This window comes from Mobula birostris, chromosome 9 (genome assembly GCF_030028105.1).
Source record: "Mobula birostris isolate sMobBir1 chromosome 9, sMobBir1.hap1, whole genome shotgun sequence".
NCBI classification, from domain to species: domain Eukaryota; kingdom Metazoa; phylum Chordata; class Chondrichthyes; order Myliobatiformes; family Myliobatidae; genus Mobula; species Mobula birostris.
Genome location: NC_092378.1, coordinates 86,982,088 through 87,000,999, shown reverse-complemented (window position 1 = coordinate 87,000,999; position 18,912 = coordinate 86,982,088). Strand labels below are relative to the sequence as shown.

General features: G+C 43.1%; 1 protein-coding gene across 2 annotated transcripts in view; it reads left to right on the top strand.

Annotated features, from left to right (window-relative positions):
• Nucleotides 1-338: 338 nt before the first annotated feature.
• usp22 (ubiquitin specific peptidase 22) overlaps nucleotides 339-18,912 on the top strand; it is a 222,747-nt gene continuing 204,173 nt past the window's right edge. For both annotated transcript variants that reach the window (XM_072268360.1, XM_072268359.1), the window contains exon 1: nucleotides 339-817. In XM_072268360.1, the coding sequence (XP_072124461.1) occupies nucleotides 698-817 (120 nt within the window). In that variant the 5' untranslated portion in view covers nucleotides 339-697. The remainder of the gene's footprint in view (nucleotides 818-18,912) is intronic.

Genomic DNA, 18,912 nt, shown 5'->3' with positions numbered 1-18,912 from the left:
GATAACTGACAAAAGTGAAGGCAAAGGAGGAAAAATGATAGGTGCTGATTGTCTATTCCATTTTCAAAATTCTTCTAGCTAAGGACAGGCGAAAACCAAGCAGCTACTCCCAGAACTGTGAAGTAGTAACAGGCTACCCAGCGCCGCCTCACCATTTACAGGAAACGCTTACAACAGGAACCGGAAGCATGGCATGCAAATTCAAATACAGCTCCTCCCAATGATGGACATGCAACCAACCAATCGGAGGAAAAACTGGATGAAAAGGAAAGAAAATTGTCCAATCAAGACAGAAAACTAGGAGGTAATTCCGGCGGCACTGTGAGTTTGTTCTCCACCTCCTGAAAAACGAAGCTTACCTGGACCGACAGCTGACGGATGGGTTGGTGACCAATCAGAGCTGCAATTGGGTCAAGGGGAGTTGGCACTGAGCCAATGAGAATAGAAGGAGTGGGCGTATTTTCCGGCAGTGCGGCTGGTCTGCTCCCCTCCCCCCCCGTGCCGCTATCGCCTGACGACCATCATCCTTTGCCGACGCTATGGGCTTTTTCTTCATATAAATAATCGGAGCCGCGACGGCGGCGGGCGGTACTTTGGGGGGGGCAGAAAACGGGTTGGCGAAGGAGGTGGCAGTGCGGGGATAGATTGTGGCCCGAGGTTGCGCGGTGGCGGCAGTGCTTGTGGTGCGGCTCCTGTCATGAGTCCGGCCGGGTGCTCCCATGTGAACAGTTTTAAGGCGGACAATTGGAAGCAGAGCCTGCGAGTGATTTACCAGTGCTTTGTGTGGAGCGGGACTGCGGAGAGCAGGAAGAGGAAGGTAAATGCTGCGCCTGGCTGGGCCGGGCCGGGCCGGGCCGGGTAGGGTAGGGTTGGGTCTGAGGGCGGTTTCTGTACGGTGAGAACAGTTTCTCTGCCCCTCACTATCCTGGTGAGTGATGCAAAGGGAGGCTTCTGCACTGGTACAAGACTAGCTACTTACAGCGACGGATGCTGGCGGAGCCTTACCTGGTATCGGGACAAATAGAGATACCATGGAAGCTCAGCGATCGATAGGCTGTTGGGCAAATATGTGGTGAGGCCCTTTTGATTGGCACAGCGGTGGCCAGGTATATTGGACAGAACTCCGTTTTGGCATGGCGCTGGGCAGATGTGCGGTATATTTCCCAAGCTGAAGTCCACTGGTAATATTTGGTGCCTCTCCCCGGCAAACTGATGCATGGTGTTACAAGGGGGAGGGAAATGGGTGGAGTCTGTCACTTGATAATAATCGGCCGATGCTGGTGGAGCTCTTCGTGTGCAGTAAGTGACAGATGTAGAGGGGATGTTTCCTTCGTTCATTTAGGGATAGGTACGGTGGGCGCCCCTCACTGGTGGAATAATAGGCCTAGAAGCCTGATGTTTTGTGTAAAACGCCTGAACTTTAAAATTAAATAGTGAAAGATGATACATGCGCGGAGAAAATGGTTAATGTGACCACTTTTAAAGTGAAATGTGACAAGGTTATTTATTAGCAAAAAGTGAAGTTGGGATTGCTATCATGAAACATTTTCTTTTACAGGGGAGTTAATAATGTCTGGAACGGTTAGATGTTATTCAAGAGTAGTTTCCATGGAAGGGTCGTGGGATGCATGACTTCCCTTCTATGCAGTTTATGACTGACATTTTTTGTGCAACCAGTAAGGCAAATGATATAATTTGTGGTTATTAGTTTTGTTGAGTCATCAATATTTGGTGGGTTTTTTTTGCCTAAACCACCACATCCAGGAAAATTAGCATTAGCTGTATTGGAAAATATTCACACAGAATAACTTGTGTTAATGATGCTTGCATAGCAGTGTTTGTGCATCCCTGACAAGACAAAGGAAACTGACTAGCTAACTGAAGAAGTTTGGAGTGTGAGCTTTGACAGTTTTTGAATTTCTCAAACTTCCTACTTGGGTGAGGTAGATCCAGGATATTTGTCCCATGGGGATCAGTGTATGATGGTGCAGCAGTATAATTTGGAATGTAATGGGGGAGGGGGTAGATCTGAGAGGGGTGGCTTTGGGGGCAGATAGTTTATAAAAATTGTAATTGTATCTGAAATTTTGTGTACATTTTTTATATTTCTGCGTAACTGCTGTATTCTAATAACAAAAGTAAAGGAGAGCTGTGAGGAAGGCTTATTTGAAGGAAAGCAGTTTATGTTGTACAGTTTATTGAGAGATGCAGTGCAGTGTGGAATAGGCCTGTTTGGTCCCTTGAGCTGTACTGCCAGTGAACCCCAGTTAATCCCAGCCATTTTGCAATTGCCCACCAACCTGTGTCTTTGGACTGTGGGAGGAGACTGGAGCACCCGGAGGAAACCCATGTAGTCCACAGAGGACGCTGGGCTTGAACTCCAATGCCCCGAACTGTAATAACATCATGCTAACCCTGGGGTGACTGTGCTGCCTTTGGGGTGTACTTGGAAGGAACTTTTACATGCTTGGTATATAGGTTAGTTTTGAGTGGTATGTGCCAGGAAGTTGAAATGTGATCTCTATTGACCTATTGCATTCTTAGAATAGGGAAAAACAAGTCTTGGAATTGTGCCAATAAATATATAATTGCAAGCCCTTTTAGTAATGTTTGAGTTCTGTAATTTAATGTTAAACTGCGCAAATGAATTTCTAGTTCAGATATGGTTTGCAAAGCATCACCACCCCTCTCCTCACCTACAATGTATAATGAGCCTTTTTTATCTTTGAATACTCTCTAACAGATTTATGGAAGTAGATCTCTTCAGAGAATGCTTTGTACTTTCCTGCATAGTTCATGAATAAATGTCTCTTACATAATGTTGTAATTCCTTTCTATCTCCTGTATTGATTGTACATTTTACTTGTGATCTGTGTGTATCTATTTAAGAAGAAACAATTGTTTTGAGGCGATTTAACATCTGCGGATTGGGAGGAAATCAAGGTAACATGGCGGGTATAAGTAACTGGGATTGAGGGAGGCTTTAGGAAATGCAGGAAAGAAATTGGAGATTTGAAAAAAGGTCAAATTGGCAAATAAGATCAAGGAGAATCCCCAGACCTTCCAAGTTTAGCAGGAAGGTGGCCAGGGAAAGAACACTTCTCCTTGGGATCAGAGGGATAACCTGGAGCAACTTGGTAATTAGAAGATTTTGGATAGTTTTGGACGTGTAGGTGATGAATTCCTAGGGCTGGATGTGATCTTTCAGGTTGTTATATGATGCAAGTGAGGAGATAGCTCGGGCACTGGCAGATAGTTGCATCTTTAATAGCTACTGCCAAGGTACAGATGCTTGGAGGATAACTAGTCTTTCTTTTCCTTTAAAGAGGCAGCAAGGATCAGCCAAATAACTGTACTGGTAGGAAAACTGTTGCAAAAGATCCAAGGAATTGGATTTGGAATGGTAGGGGGTCAATCATGGAGTAGGGCTTTGTGTGTGGGAGGTGGGGGGGGGGGGGAGTCCTGTCTCTCTAATTTGCTTGAGTTTTTGTTTGAAGAGGTCAGAGAAGGTTTAGGAAGGGATACTAAATGAGTCAGGTGCTTGTGTAAGGAAGCCAGTGGGAATGAACCTAATGTGGGCAGGCAAATGGACTTGGTGTAGATGGGCAAAAATGTTGGCAGGGCTGATGTGAGCCAAAGGTCCAGTTTCTGTGCTGCTGGATTCTGTAGCATAATCTCACCAGACTAAGTTTTCTAATTGTCCCAACAAATCTGTCACATCCAATTGACCTGTAATTTTTTTTTATTTGATAATTTGCAAGTAGTAGGTCTGTGTGCTTATTTAATGTGAGACTAAGTTGAAGCAAGCCTTTTGTTGGGGGAAGGTGTACTTTTAATTATTCCATCAGAACATTAAATGATTTTTAAAAATTTGAATCTTCTGTCACTACTATTTAATAGCTGTCAAATTTTTTCTCTGCTTTGGGAGAAACAGTTTCGGGCATCAACTCTGAATGTTTGAAGTAATGGCAAGTAAGGGGCTTTTGTTATATGCTTACAATTCTAGTCTCAGAAGTTTTACCAAGGCTTTGTATTCCATTTGTTTAGTCATCCAGTGTGTTCCTCCTGTTTATTTCAGTGTATCTATTTGTTAAAAACATACAATGTAATGACTTTACACTAGAAACCTGATCTTGCACTAACAATATGTAGAAAGCCAGCTCTTATGGCTGGGTGGTGAAATCTCTTTAATGAGTTTTGGTTGACTCAGCAGACTTGTGTAGATTCCAATTTTTACAAAGTGCTCCTCATTTGGCATTGGTGTAGTATGGGACAAAGACATTCTAGTGGGGGTTCCTTTAATTTGGTAAAGATTGTGTGTATAGTGTATGCACATTTTCATAAGATTTTCCTTTTTTAAAAAAAAACACAATTCCTCAGCAGTTAATCCTCCTGGTTTTAGCTTCCATTGAAGATGGGAAATGTGCATTTTTTCACTAATGAAATCTAAATTACACTTGAAGGAATTGTAATTTTTGAGACAGTTTCAGAATTTTCCACTTGTGTTGGAATCTTTTGTGTCAATTGCTATTTGAAAATTGGCATGTCTTACTTCATTTAATCCAATTTTTACACAATAGTTGTCAAAAATGGTTGAAATTTTGTAAGCAGTTTTGTGACCCAACCAGAGTCACCCTGATTTTTTAACTTTCTAGAATGCTCCTAATTCTTGGTTTTGAGCCACCTTTTGGAATCTCTTGAGTGCTGTTGGGTAGAAGGTTCCTGAATTTGGATTTGGTGGATAGGAGCAGTGTTACATTTGCTAGTAAGGAGAGTATAATTTTGAGGAGCTTGTACGTGGTTGTGTTAGTGTTCCCACATACCTGCTCATAAATAAAGTACTGAATTATTCTGGGGCAGAATCCTTGGTGTTCCTTGTATTGACCTGGCCAGCAGGCCACCATCCAGTGGATGTGCATGGGAAATTTTGCCTTTTGAAGTACATATACCCAGTCTCTTATGGGTAGGATGATAGTGTGGAAAGCAAGGTAGAGCAGAACAAGTTTGAGCAATTTTCTTTGAAGATTCTATTGACCAAGAATTGTTTCAGTATAAATGTACTCATTCAGATTTGTGCTCACAAATCAATCACTTGATTATGAGCTTCAATTGTGATGTTAAATGAATAAAATTGCCTCAGAACCATTTGAGAGATAGTGGCATGGAGCAATCTGATTGTAGCATTTAGATCTGACCACTTCTATAGTGATATTTAGCATTTGTAACTTGCTGTATCTAGCTAACTGAACAGAATTTTTCTTTATTTCAGATTTCCAGCATCTGGAAATATTCTTAAGTGAAAGGTTAAGGAGTTGACAATTGACGAAAGTCAGTCAAGATGCCATGGTAGCGTAGTGGTTGGAGATGTTCCCAAGTCCAGAGTTCAATTCCAGCGCAATCCTCTGAAGTCTCCCTGTGGAATGTCTAGGTTTTCTCCAGGTCCTTGGGCTTCCTCCTATAGGCTGGGTAGGTTAGTAGGTCATTGTGAGTTGTCCTGCGACTAGGCTCGGGTTTTTGGGGTTTGCTGGAGTCACTTGGCTGGGATGGCTTGCTCCGTGCTGCATCACAAAATGTAAGACTGCAGTGCGGGAAGCTTCTATGTTATGGAGGATAATGCTAAATACTAAGTAAACAAGAAAAGTCTACTTTTCCAGTTTAAGTTCATTGACTATTGCTGTGTTGTGGCTACTTTAGTAAAATACCAAAAATACTCAATGGAGATATTACAGTCATGCAGTTTGGATTGGGAAAACTCTTGGATAGACCTTTTTGTGTAAAATAAAAATGACATGACTGATGTAATTGAATTGTAGGTCAGCTATTTCTATATTCTATTTCATAGTGGTTGGGGAGGGGGTGAAGAGCTGTTAAATCAGCAGTGTCCAACCTGGGTTCCAGGGACCCCTTGATTAATGGTAGGAGCCCATGCCATAGAAAAAGTTGGAATCCCTGTATTAAATGAATTCCACTTTTAAGCAGCTCTATTACCTATATCACATATGCATCTTAAGTTGCACTAAGGTTTTCTCCTGTCTCAGTTTTTATTCCTGTCCCACTCACGATTTTTTTTGAAAACGGAAGTCTTCAAATCCTGCTTAATTGCTTAAAGCAATTCTCTTTAGTTATTGATGTGAAGGGAAGTAACATAGAAAACCTACAGCACAATACAGGCCCTTTGTCCCACAATGCTGTGCCAAACATGTACTTACTTTAGAAATTACCTAGGGTTACCCATAGCCCTCTATTTTTCCAAGCTCAATGTACCTAACCAAGAGTTTCTTAAAAGACCCCATCCCTATCGTATCTGCCTCCACCAGCGTCACTGGCAGCACTCCACACACTCACTACTCTCTGCATAAAAAAACTTAACCCTGACACCCCGTCTATACCTACTTCCAGGCACCTTAAAACTGCGCCCCCTCATGTTAGCCATTTCAGCCCTGGGGAAAAAGCCTCTGACTGTCCACACGATCAATGCCTCTCATCTTGTACACCTCTATCAGATCACCTATCATCCTTCGTCACTCCAAGGAGAAAAGGCCAAGTTCACTCAACCTATTCTCGTAAGGCATGCTCCCCAATCCAGGCAACATCCTTGTAAATCTCCTCTGCATTCTTTCTATAGTTTCCACATCCTAGTGGGGTCTGACCAGGGTCCTATACAGCAATAACATTACCTCTCAGCTCTTGAACTCAATCCCACAGTTGAAGGCCAATGCACCATATGCTGCCTTAACCACACAGTCAACCTATGTAGCAGCTTTGAGTGTCCTATGGACTCTTAATGTATTAAGTAACTTTTCTTTACACAAAGCTGCTAGTAATAAGATAAATCAACAAACCGCAGTTGTCTTACCTCGTAGTCCTCTCGGATGCTGGTGAATATTGGTGGCTCGGGTTGAGGTGTTTGATGTTGTGGTGTTTGCCAAGCTTGGCAACCAATCTGCAGACGCTTCATCACCAGTCAAGGAGACATCCCCAGTGCACAGATGCCGGTGCCTCCCTCCGGGAGTGCCCACATTCACATAGTCCCCCCCACCCCCATTTGCTTGCCCCAGCCCTGACTAGCCACCTCCCCACCTGTCCCTCGAACTCTACTGGCTTGCACTTCCCTAGCTCCTAAGTGGCATCCACCCTGACATGTTTGTAATGGAGTTATCAGAAGAGATTCAGAATCAGGTTTATTATCACCGGCATGTGTTGTGAAATTTGTAAAACACTCAACTCGTTTGCAGTACATGAGGACTGAGAATGACACCACTTTAACTGGGACATCAGAGGTTCTGGCAAAGACAAACAAAAAGCAGGAACACAAATTTTTAAAAGTGTGTTTCTACTTCCTTCTTTGGCAAAAGAATAAATCAAGGAAGGTAGTGCACCCGTGGCTGACGAGAAATTAGGGATAGTATCAATTCCAAAGAAGAAGCATACAAATTAGCCAGAGAAAGTGGCTCACCTGAGGACCGGGAGAAATTCAGAGTTCAGCAGAGGAGGACAAAGGGCTTAATTAGGAAGGGGAAAAAAGATTATGAGAGAAAACTGGCAGGCAACATAAAAAAGGACTGTAAAAGCTTTTATAGATATGTAAAAAGGAAAAGACTGGTAAAGACAAATGTAGGTCCCCTGCAGACAGAAACAGGTGAATTGATTATGGGGAGCAAGGACATGGCAGACCAATTGAATAATTACTTTGGTTCTGTCTTCACTAAGGAGGACATAAATAATCTTAAAGAAATAGTAGGGGACAGAGGGTCCAGTGAGATGGAGGAACTGAGTGAAATACATGTTAGTAGGGAAGTGGTGTTAGGTAAATTGAAGGCAGATAAATCCCCAGGGCCAGATGGTCTGCATCCCAGGGTGCTTAAGGAAGTAGCCTAAGAAATAGTGGATGCATTAGTGATAATTTTTCAAAACTCGTTAGATTCTGGACTAGTTCCTGAGGATTGGAGGGTGGCTAATGTAACTCCACTTTTTAAAAAAAGGAGGGAGAGAGAAACCGGGGAATTATAGACCGGTTAGCCTAACGTCGGTGGTGGGGAAACTGCTGGAGTCAGTTATCAAGGATGTGATAACAGCACATTTGGAAAGCGGTGAAATGATCGGACAAAGTCAGCATGGATTTGTGAAAGGAAAATCATGTCTGACGAATCTCATAGAATTTTTTGAGGATGTAACTAGTAGAGTGGATAGGGGAGAACCAGTGGATGTGGTATATTTGGATTTTCAGAAGGCTTTTGACAAGGTCCCACACAGGAGATTAGTGTGCAAACTTAAAGCACACGGTATTGGGGGTAAGGTATTGGTGTGGGTGGAGAGTTGGTTAGCAGACAGGAAGCAAAGAGTGGGAATAAACGGGACCTTTTCAGAATGGCAGGCGGTGACTAGTGGGGTACCGCAAGGCTCAGTGCTGGGACCCCAGTTGTTTACAATATATATTAATGACTTGGATGAGGGAATTAAATGCAGCATCTCCAAGTTTGCAGATGACACGAAGCTGGGTGGCAGTGTTAGCTGTGAGGAGGATGCTAAGAGGATGCAGGGTGACTTGGATAGGTTAGGTGAGTGGGCAAATTCATGGCAGATGCAATTTAATGTGGATAAATGTGAAGTTATCCACTTTGGTGGCAAAAATAGGAAAACAAATTATTATCTGAATGGTGGCCGATTAGGAAAAGGGGAGGTGCAACAAGACCTGGGTGTCATTATACACCAGTCATTGAAAGTGGGCATGCAGGTATAGCAGGCGGTGAAAAAGGCAAATGGTATGCTGGCATTTATAGCGAGAGGATTTGAGTACAGGAGCAGGGAGGTACTACTGCAGTTGTACAAGGCCTTGGTGAGACCACACTTGGAGTATTGTGTGCAGTTTTGGTCCCCTAATCTGAGGAAAGACATCCTTGCCATAGAGGGTGTACAGAGAAGGTTCACCAGATTGATTCCTGGGATGGCAGGACTTTCATATGAAGAAAGACTGGATGAACTGGGCTTGTACTCGTTGGAATTTAGAAGATTGAGGGGGGATCTGATTGAAACGTATAAGATCCTAAAGGGATTGGACAGGCTAGATGCAGGAAGATTGTTCCCGATGTTGGGGAAGTCCAGAACGAGGGGTCACAGTTTGAGGATAGAGGGGAAGCCTTTTAGGACCGAGATTAGGAAAAACTTCTTCACACAGAGAGTGGTGAATCTGTGGAATTCTCTGCCACAGGAAACAGTTGAGGCCAGTTCATTGGCTATATTTAAGAGGGAGTTAGATATGGCCCTTGTGGCTACGGGGGTCAGGGGGTATGGAGGGAAGGCTGGGGCGGTGTTCTGAGTTGGATGATCAGCCATGATCATAATAAATGGCGGTGCAGGCTCGAGGGGCCGAATGGCCTACTCCTGCACCTATTTTCTATGTTTCTATGTCTCATCTTGGTCTTCTCTGTTCCAACACATTTCCAGGCTTGGCAATCTCCTCATCAGACAAATGTAATGGTATTCGTAGTTGGCGGAGAGTTTTAATGATATTTTCATTATTAGAACTATACATGTTATGGAAATCACAATCTTGCAGATGTTGAAATATAAAATAAAAACAATGCTGGAAATGCTCATGCAGCTTCTGTGCAAAGAAACAAGTTAAATCTTCATATTGACCTTTTATCAGTAGGAAAAATAGTTAGATTTAAGCTGATGTATGTGATGGGGCTGTTCCATATGAAGCCCAATTATTATTTTGTGTTTAAAATACAAAGGCAGACTGATCATGTTGTGCCTTAGCCAATAAAGGAAAGTAAATTGTAGAATTGTAGAGCACTCACAGCACAGAAACAGGCTCTTCATACCATCCAGTCTGTGCTGACCTGTTCTTCTGCCTAGTCTCATCTGCCTGGACCAGAGCCCTCTATACTATTCTCATTCATGCAGATATCCAAACTTAAATGCTGTATTTGAACCTGCATCCACCACCTCAGCTGGCAGCTTGTGCCATACTTTCACTACTACTGAGTGTACAACTTGGCTGTTGTCCTTTTTCTTGTGCTGCTGCACCTCTGCAATGAGCTTTTGACTTGTGGAGCTCATTTACTTGGAAAGTAGGAAATGTTTCAGCCTTCATCACTTCCACCACAGAATAAATATGACCTCAACATTCGTTGAAGCTGTCTTGTGCTGATGTATATTTGAAAGATTAAGCTCCAAGTTATCGTGTTTACTGACACACGAGACTATTGGCATTGCGTATAATGTCTGCAATCAAATCAACCTTTCTGTTCAATCCTTCTCCAACAGTAAGGTTCTAATGAGGAAAATGTGGATGTCATTGAAATCTCACTCAATTTCTTTAAAATGTCTTGCTAATGATTATACCTGTTCTTTATCACCTGATTGGTGTTATTTTTTATTTATTGAGAAACAGTGTGGAGTTGGCCCTTCTAGCCACTCCACCCAGCAATCCCTCAACTTAATTCGGCCTGATCATGGGACAATTTACAGTGACCAATTAACCTGCCAACAAGTACGTCTTTGGAATGTGGGAGGGAACTGGAGCACCTGGAGGAAACCCATGCGGTCATGGGGAGAAAATATGATCTCCTTATAGGCAGTGGCGGGAATTGAGCCTGGGTTGCTGAAGCTATAAAGCGTTGTGCTAACTACTATGCTACTACTAACTACTATGGCCACGACTGAATAGCAGAGCAGACTTGATGTGCTAAATGGCTTAATTCTGCTCTTGTATCTTATGGAGTCTGCTTTACCATTGAATCATGACTTTTTTTCTAAACTCATTCTCCTACCTTCTGCACCTTAGTGATCAAGAACAAATCAACCTCTGCCTTAAATATACCCAATGACTACCTCCGTGATCATCTGTGGCAATGAATTCCACAGATTCACGATGATCTGGCTGAAGAAATTCCTTCTCATCTCAGTTTTAAAGGAGCATCTCTTTATTCTAACACTGTGTGCTTGGATCAGACTATTCTCCCCCCCCCCCCCCCCCAATCCATCTGAAGGCCTAAGAACATCAAACACTTTTTCACCTTCGTTCTGAGGAAGGATTAAGGATTGCTGATCAAAATGTTGACTTGTTTCTCTTAGCACAGCTCCTGGTTGACTAGTTGAGTTCATCCTGCATTTTTGTTTTTGACATAAGTCAATTGGCTTGTTAAACGAACGTATTGATAAGTATTGGCAACTTCACACTCTGTTGTCGCAAGTGTTAGAGATCAAATTTTACTTTGGACAAATCATTCCATATGCACATCATCAGTCTATCAAAACCGATGCTTTATTTGAAGCTTCATTACAGTAAGTGTACCTGTTGTACAGAAGAAGTGATTCAAGGATGTTCTCAAAATCTTAAGCATTGCATCTCCTTCGTCTCATGAGATTCCCTTACCCATCACTATACAATGAAGAAGAATTTCGGGTAGCATTGTGAACCTCATTCATTTTTCAGGAACACAAAGAAGCTCAGTGCAACTGATAAATTACCTCCTGGTGTCTCACCTGTGGCAGAAGCTGAGTAACCTCCTCTCTCACACACATCAAAATTCACAGACCTGAAGTGAAAGCAAGTCGTCTTTGACTGTAGAGGTGTCAAGAAGAGGTGTCTTTTGGTTTTTGACTCCCTTTGTATTGGGGCTGGTTTTTCACAACTTACACTACCCTGGGTGCATTTTTGATGTTTCCTACCACCTCTTACCTCTCTTGTTTGAACAAGAGTAACCTTAGTGTATCCACAGAACTAATTCATTGCTAGAATCCTTTTGGCAAACTACTTCCACACATTGTCGGTCCAGAAGTGTAGTACCTAGAATCAGACATATTATTCCACATGTGGCCAAGCCAGTGATTTGGGGAAAAAATCTTATGACCTCCTTGGCATTGTATTCCTGGACATCATTTTAACAGCTCAGGATTCCATATACTATTAACAGCTTCCTCAACCTGCCCTGCAATTTATGTTGAAGTTGTACTCCCTTTGCTCTGTGTGCCTTTTTGAATTGTCCTTCTCGCCAAGCAGTTCTGTGTTCATTTTCATGCTGTGATTTGCCTATTCTATCAACTAGCTAATTTCTGTCTATCCACACATCTGCAAACTAGTAGATTGTACCTCACAGACAAGATGTAATTGACATGAAACTATTAAATTAGCAAAACATTGGGTTTCAGTCATCTGTTGGCATCACCCATGTTGATGCCATTGCCCCAGCATACCACTGCATAGAAGATTGTATTGGCGACAACAGACTGGTAGAACATGTGAATGAAAGGCCTGCATACTCCAAAGGACCTCAGTCATCTCAGGAAGTAAAGATGACTCTAGGCTTTCTCATACAGTCTTTATATTGATGCTCCACTCAAGTCTGTCATCCAGGTGCACCCCCAGGTACTTGTAGGTCCTCACCACATCCATGTCCTCGCCACCAATGGTAACAGGGAGCAGTGCAGGCTTAGTCTTGTTAATGTCCATCACCATCTCCTTTGTCTTACTGATGTTGAGCTGCAGATGATTCAGCTTGCCTCCACCAGGGCCCTGTATTTATCCTCCGGTCCTCAATTGTAGAGCAATGTTGTGGATCTTTGGACCTGGACCCCAAGATGTCTCTGTTACTCCACATTTTAAGAATTCTGCTATTAACCTTGTAGTCTGCTTTCAGGTTTGATCTTTTCAAGCTTGTAGTGTATCTGGCACTCTGCCCAGCTTTGCAGCCTGCCTATATCCGCTGTAGCTTATGACATCCTTCTACACTATCCCCAACACCAGCAACTTTGTGTCATCTGTAAATTTACTAACCCACCCTTCACTTCCTCATCCAAGTTCATTATAAAAATTACCAAGAGCCGATCCTGGTGTTGCTGACCATCTACTCCCACACTCTGCCTTCTATTGGAAAGCCAATTATTTTTTTAATCCATGTGGTCTATTTTCCAAAGATCCTATGCTAATGACTTTCTGGATGAGCCTACCATAGGGATCCTTGTCAACAACTTAAGATACAAATGCATCACCTTCACTGCTTTGCTTTAATCAATTTGTTTGTCACCTTGGAAATAACTCTCAGGCTCATAATTTCCCTCTCCTAACTACCTGCAACCTAGGTGCAGCTGCCTCCCTGTAAGTCCTCTATCAGCCCCTCAGCCTCCTGCATGATCTTGGGTTCACGTAGCTCTAGCTCCACTTCATTACTGTAGTCTGCAAGTATACATGTGTAGCTGGTTGCACTTGCAGGTGTAGTCGTCAGTAAAACGTGAGGCCTCCCTATCTTCCCATAATCTGCAGGAGAAGCGTTCAACTGTCCTGATTGCCATTCCCACTGCTCTAACTCTGAAATAAAAGAAAGTGCTTATAAGAACCTCATCTTAGCCCCTGCTCACTTACTCTATCACTTCATGCTGATACTTCTTGAGCCCATTTCCTATATGCATTTTTAAAGCATAATCTTTGCACTAAAATGGCACTTTGTTTTCCATGATTCTGAATGTTTTTTTTCCTGGCAATAATGCTCACCATACAACTCTGGACCCAATTTCTGTGTCAGGGCCCATCTCTCAATGACGGCAGTGATAAAATTCACTACTTCTGCATCAGCACAACCCTAAACCTGTAATGAAGTTCATCTGGTCTGCTTCAATTCCATAAGACCATGAGACAGAGAATTAGGCCATTTGATCCATTGAGTCTCCAAAACCATTTGATCATGGCTGATTTATTATTCTTAACCCCATTCTCCTGCCTTCTTCCTGTAACCTTTGACATGGTTACTGATCAGAAACCTATTAAACTTCACTTTAACTATATTATATGACTTGGCCTCCACAACCATCTGTGGTAATGAATTCCACCCTCTGGCTAAAGAAATTCCTTCCCACCTCTGTTCTAAAGGGACATTCTTGTTTTCTGAGGCTGTACCCTCCAGTCCCAGTCTCTCCTGCTATTGGAAACCTCTCCATGTCCACTCTGTCTAGGCCTTTCAATATTAAATAGATTTCAATGAGATTCTCCCCCCCCCCTCCCCCCCCCCCACTGCCTCATTCTTCTAAACTCCAGCAAGTACAGGCTCAGAGCAATCAAACACTCCTCATTCCCTTTTCATTCCTGGGATCATTCCCATGAACTCCTTGACTCTCTCCAATGCCACCACATCCTTTCCTAGATAAGGGACCTAAAACAACTCATAATGCTCCAAATGCAATCTGACCAATACCTTATAAAGCCTCCGCATTACTTCCTTGCTTTTATATTCTAGTCCTCTCAAAGAATGCAAACATTGCATTTGCTTTTCTTGCTCCCGCCTCAATCTGCAAGTTAACCTTTAAGGAATCCTGTACGAGGACTCCCAGATCCCTTTTGCTTTATTTCTGAATTAGCTCACTATTTAGAAAGTGGTCTCTGCCTTTATTCCTAATACCATACATTTCCCTGCATTTCCCAATTCTTGGCTCATTCTCCAAATCTGTCAAGTTCTTCTGCTGACTGTTTCCTCAGTACTTCCTGCCCTTCTACCTATCCTTGTATTATCTGCAAACTTAGCCACAGGCCCATCAATTTAGTCATTCAGATCAATGACATATATGTGAAAAGAAGCAGTCACAAAAGCTTGGGGAACAGCACTAGTCACTGGCAGCCAACCAGAAAATGCCCCCTTTATTCCCACTCTTTGCCGCCTGCCAGTCAGCCAATCATCTGTCCATGCTAATATTTTTTCACCATAGGCTCTGATTTTGTTTTAACTGTCTCATGCATGGTACCTTGTCAAAGGGCTTCTGAAATTCCAAGTAAGCAACACCCACTGACTCTCCTTTGTCTGTTCTGCTAGTTATTTCCTCAAAGAATTCAACAGATTTGTCAGGCAAGATTTCCTCTTAAGGGAACTATGTTGACTAGGGTCTATTTTATCAGGTGTCTCCAAGTACCCCAAAATCTCATTGTTAATAAACTGTTGCTAACTATTGAAGTCAGGCTAACTGGTCTATGGTCTATAATTTTCTGTCCTTTAAATCCCACCCTTGAAGAGTGGAGTGACACTTACAAATTTCCATTCCTCTGAAACTATTCCATAATCTAATGATTCTTGAAAGATCACTGTTAATGCCTCTACAATCTCTTCAGTTCCCTCTTTCAAAACTCTGGGGTGTAGACCATCTGATCCTGGTGACTTACCTACTCTTGTACCTTTCAGTTTCCCAAGCATCTTCTCCTTTGTAATAGCAACCGCACTCAATTCTCCACCCGTCACTCAAATTTCTCACATACTGCTGGTGTCTTCCACAGTGAAGACTGATGGTCATCTGCCATTTCTTTGCCTCCCATTCCTGAGGAGACATTGGATTGTGTAGAGGGGGAGAGAGTTTAAAAGCAAGTGGGGGCAGTTGGCATATTTTGTGCACTACATTTCTTGAGGAGACATTGGATTGTGCATAATTAGGCACTTGGCAAGATCCAATGGGGAAAAAAAAAATTAGATTTCAGCTGATTTCAGTGTGATTGGGCCAGTGTTAGTGGGGAGTTGAGGCTTTAGTGAGGAGAGGCGTAGGCTGTAGGTAGGTTTTCTTCTGTTATTTATTTTCTTTCTCATTGCGCATCTAGAGTAGTGGGGATGCCAGATAGGATAGTGGGATGTGGGAAGACTTGATGACTACACCCACAAGAAGTGCATCCAACAGCAGGTTCTAACAGGCTGTGTTAAGGAGTGGGAGCTGAAACTGGATGAACTCCAGATCATTTGGGAGGCTGAGGGGTTGTTAGACAGAACATGCAAGGGAGGTAGTTACACATGTGCAGGACATGGGTAACTGGGTGATGGCCAGGAGGGGGAAAGGGTATAGGCAGCCAGTCCTATTTGGGAGGTGGGTGGAATGAAGCAACAGAGAAAAGCCACAATGCTCAGGAAGATCATACAGTTTAATAAGAAGCTAAGTAGATGATGCGAGAGGGAGGGCTTCAGATTTTTGAATGATTAGGCTTTCTTCCAGGAAAAGTGGGACCTGTACATAAGGGATGGCTTGCATCTGAACTAGAAGGGGACTAGTAGGGAGGGTTGCTAGTGCTGCACGGGTGGGGGGGGGGGTTAAACTTGAGCTACAGGGGGATGGGAACCAGAACACCAGAACAGATAGTGGAGTGGTTGTGGAGAAAGATGTTAAGCCTACATACCAAGTCAGGAATGGAAAGTTTGAGCATGGTGGGACTAATATTCTGAGTTGTGTATATTTCAATGCAAGGAGTGTTGTAGGAAAGGCAGATGAGCTTGGGCATGGATCAGCATGTGCAATTACGACATTGTGGTCATTAGTTGCAGAATATTGGCTGGCAGCTCAATGTTTCAGGGTTCTGTTTTAGACGTGATAGATGTGATAAGGAGGTGGGGTCGCATTACTAGTTAGAGAAAATATCACTGCTGTACTCAGACAGGACAGACTGGAGAGCTTGAACTGAGGCTATGAGCGGAATGGAAGAATAAGAAACACATATCCATGTTAATAGGATTATATTATAGATTACAGCTTGCGGGATTTAGAGGAGCATATTTGTAGAAAGATTGCAGACTTTTGCGAGAAACAAGGTAGTGATAGGTGATTTTAACTTTCCACATTGATTAGAACTCATGTACTGTAAAAGGGCTTGACAGGAAAGAGTTTGTCAAATATGTTCCTGAATCAGTAGGTAGAAGAGTGCAATACTATATTCCTTGTTAGGGAATGAGTTGGGGCAGGTGACAGATGAGTTGGGGAACACTGGATAATGATTATAATGCCGTTAGTTTCAAGGTAATTATGGAAAAGATAAGTCTGGTCCTCGGGTTGAGGTTCTGAATTGGCAAAAGGTCAATTTTGATGACATCAGAAAGGATCTGGCAAGTGTGGATTGGGACAATTTTTTTCTGGCAAAGCTGTACTTGGCAAGTGGGAGACCTTCAAAAGTGAAACTTCAGAGGTACAATTTAATGTCAGAGAAGTGTATACAGTATACATACTGAAATGCTTTTTCTTCACAACCATCCATGTAAACAGAGGTGTGCCCCAAAGAATGAATGACAGTTAAATATTAGAACTCCAAATCCCCCCACCCTCAGCTCCCCCTCCTGTGCAGCAAGAAACAATCCCCCTCCTCCCCTCCCCTCCCCATCGGCAAAAGAAAACATCAGCATCGCCACTGAGCACTCAAGTGTGCGCAAAGACACAGACTTGCAGTTACCCCAAAGACGTCACGTTTCACCCAGTATTCAACATACCACAGGCTCTTTCTATCTCTCCCTGATAAGGGAGAAAGAGGTGTCTCCATTTTCCTAGTGAGCAGGGAGACATAACAAACAACTTGCTGGTTTATGATGTTAAAGGTCTGCCATGTCGCTTTTTCGAGCTCTGTGCCCAAAATTCTGACTCTCCCGACGACACATGGGTCTCCTGTCATCACACCAACCCTCGATCCACCTGTCTCCAGAGCCCCGAGATCCTAGGCTTCCACATCAGAGGCAGACTCTTAGGCCGAACCCTTGGGGTGCCGAACAACAATGGCCGGTTATGAAACCCCGAGAATGGGTCCCATTCCGGCAAAGAACCCTAGTCAGTGTGTAACTCCAGGTCAGGGTCTTCAAAAGACCCCTGAAAGGGAAAAACAAAGGTATTTAAGATGGAAGTAGAGCTGTTTCTGAAGATACAAGCAAAGGAGTTGCTGTTCAGCACCATCACTCTGCTCCACCTTTTGAGAGTATTTTAGATGTTCCTGTTAGAATAAGAGGATAACAGGTTTATGGAACCTTGTTTTATGAGTGATATTGAGGCCCTGTTGAATTAAATAAAAAAGGTACGTGAAAGGTACGGACAGGTAGGAACAAATGAGGTACTTACAGAGTACAAGAAATGCACGAGAACATGAAGGAAATCAGGAGGGATAGAGGAATGTACAAGGTTGCTGTAGCATCAAGGTGAAGGATAATCCTAAGGGTAAATTAAGAGTGAAAAGAGAACAAGGGACAAAATTAGTCGTCTGGAAGATCAGAGTGGTAATCTATGCCTGGAGCCAAAAAAAAAGGGGAAGATCTTAAATGAATCTTTTGCATCTGTATTTACTCGGGAGATGGACGCAGTCTGTAGAAGTGAGGCAAAGTAGCAGTGAGGTCATGAAGCCTGTAAGGATTACAGAGTAGATGTTTGCTGTCTTGAAGGCCAACTAGAGTGGATAAATCCTCAGGGCCTGATGAGGTGTTCCCTCAGACTCTGTGGCACACTAGTGTAGAAGTTGTAGGGGCCGTAGCAGAGGTATTTGAAATTACATTAGCCAAAGGTTCGGTGCTGGAGGATTGGAGGATAGCTAATGTTCCATTGTTTAAGAAAGGCTCAAATAATAAGCCAGGAAATTGTGGGCTGGTGAAGCTGACATCAGTAGTGGGAAAGTTGTTGGAAAGCATTCTATTATTTGGAAAGACAAGGACTGATTCCGGATCGTCTGCGTGGCCTTGTTTTACCAGAAAAATTGAAGGCAAGGTGGTGGATGTGGATGATGTTTACATGGACTTTAGGAGGTTGATAACGTCCTACATGGGAGATTAGTCAAGAAGGTTCAGTCGCTTGGCATTCAAGATGAATTAGTAAATTGGATTAGATACAGGCTACGTGGGAGAAGCCGGAGCGGAGTAATAGATGGCGGCTGCTTTGACTGGAGGCCTGTTGCTGGCGGTGAGCTGCAGGGGATTGGTGTTGGTTCCACTGTTTGTAATCTATATCACTGATCTGGATTGGTGTGGTAAATTGGATCAGCTAATTCACATAAGAGTTGCTGGTGAACAGAGCAGGCCAGGCAGCATCTCTAGGAAGAGGTACAGTCGACGTCTCTGCCTGAAACGGCGACTGTACCTCTTCCTAAAGATGCTGCCTGGCCTGCTGCGTTCACCAGCATTTTTTGTGTGTTGCTTGAAATTCCAG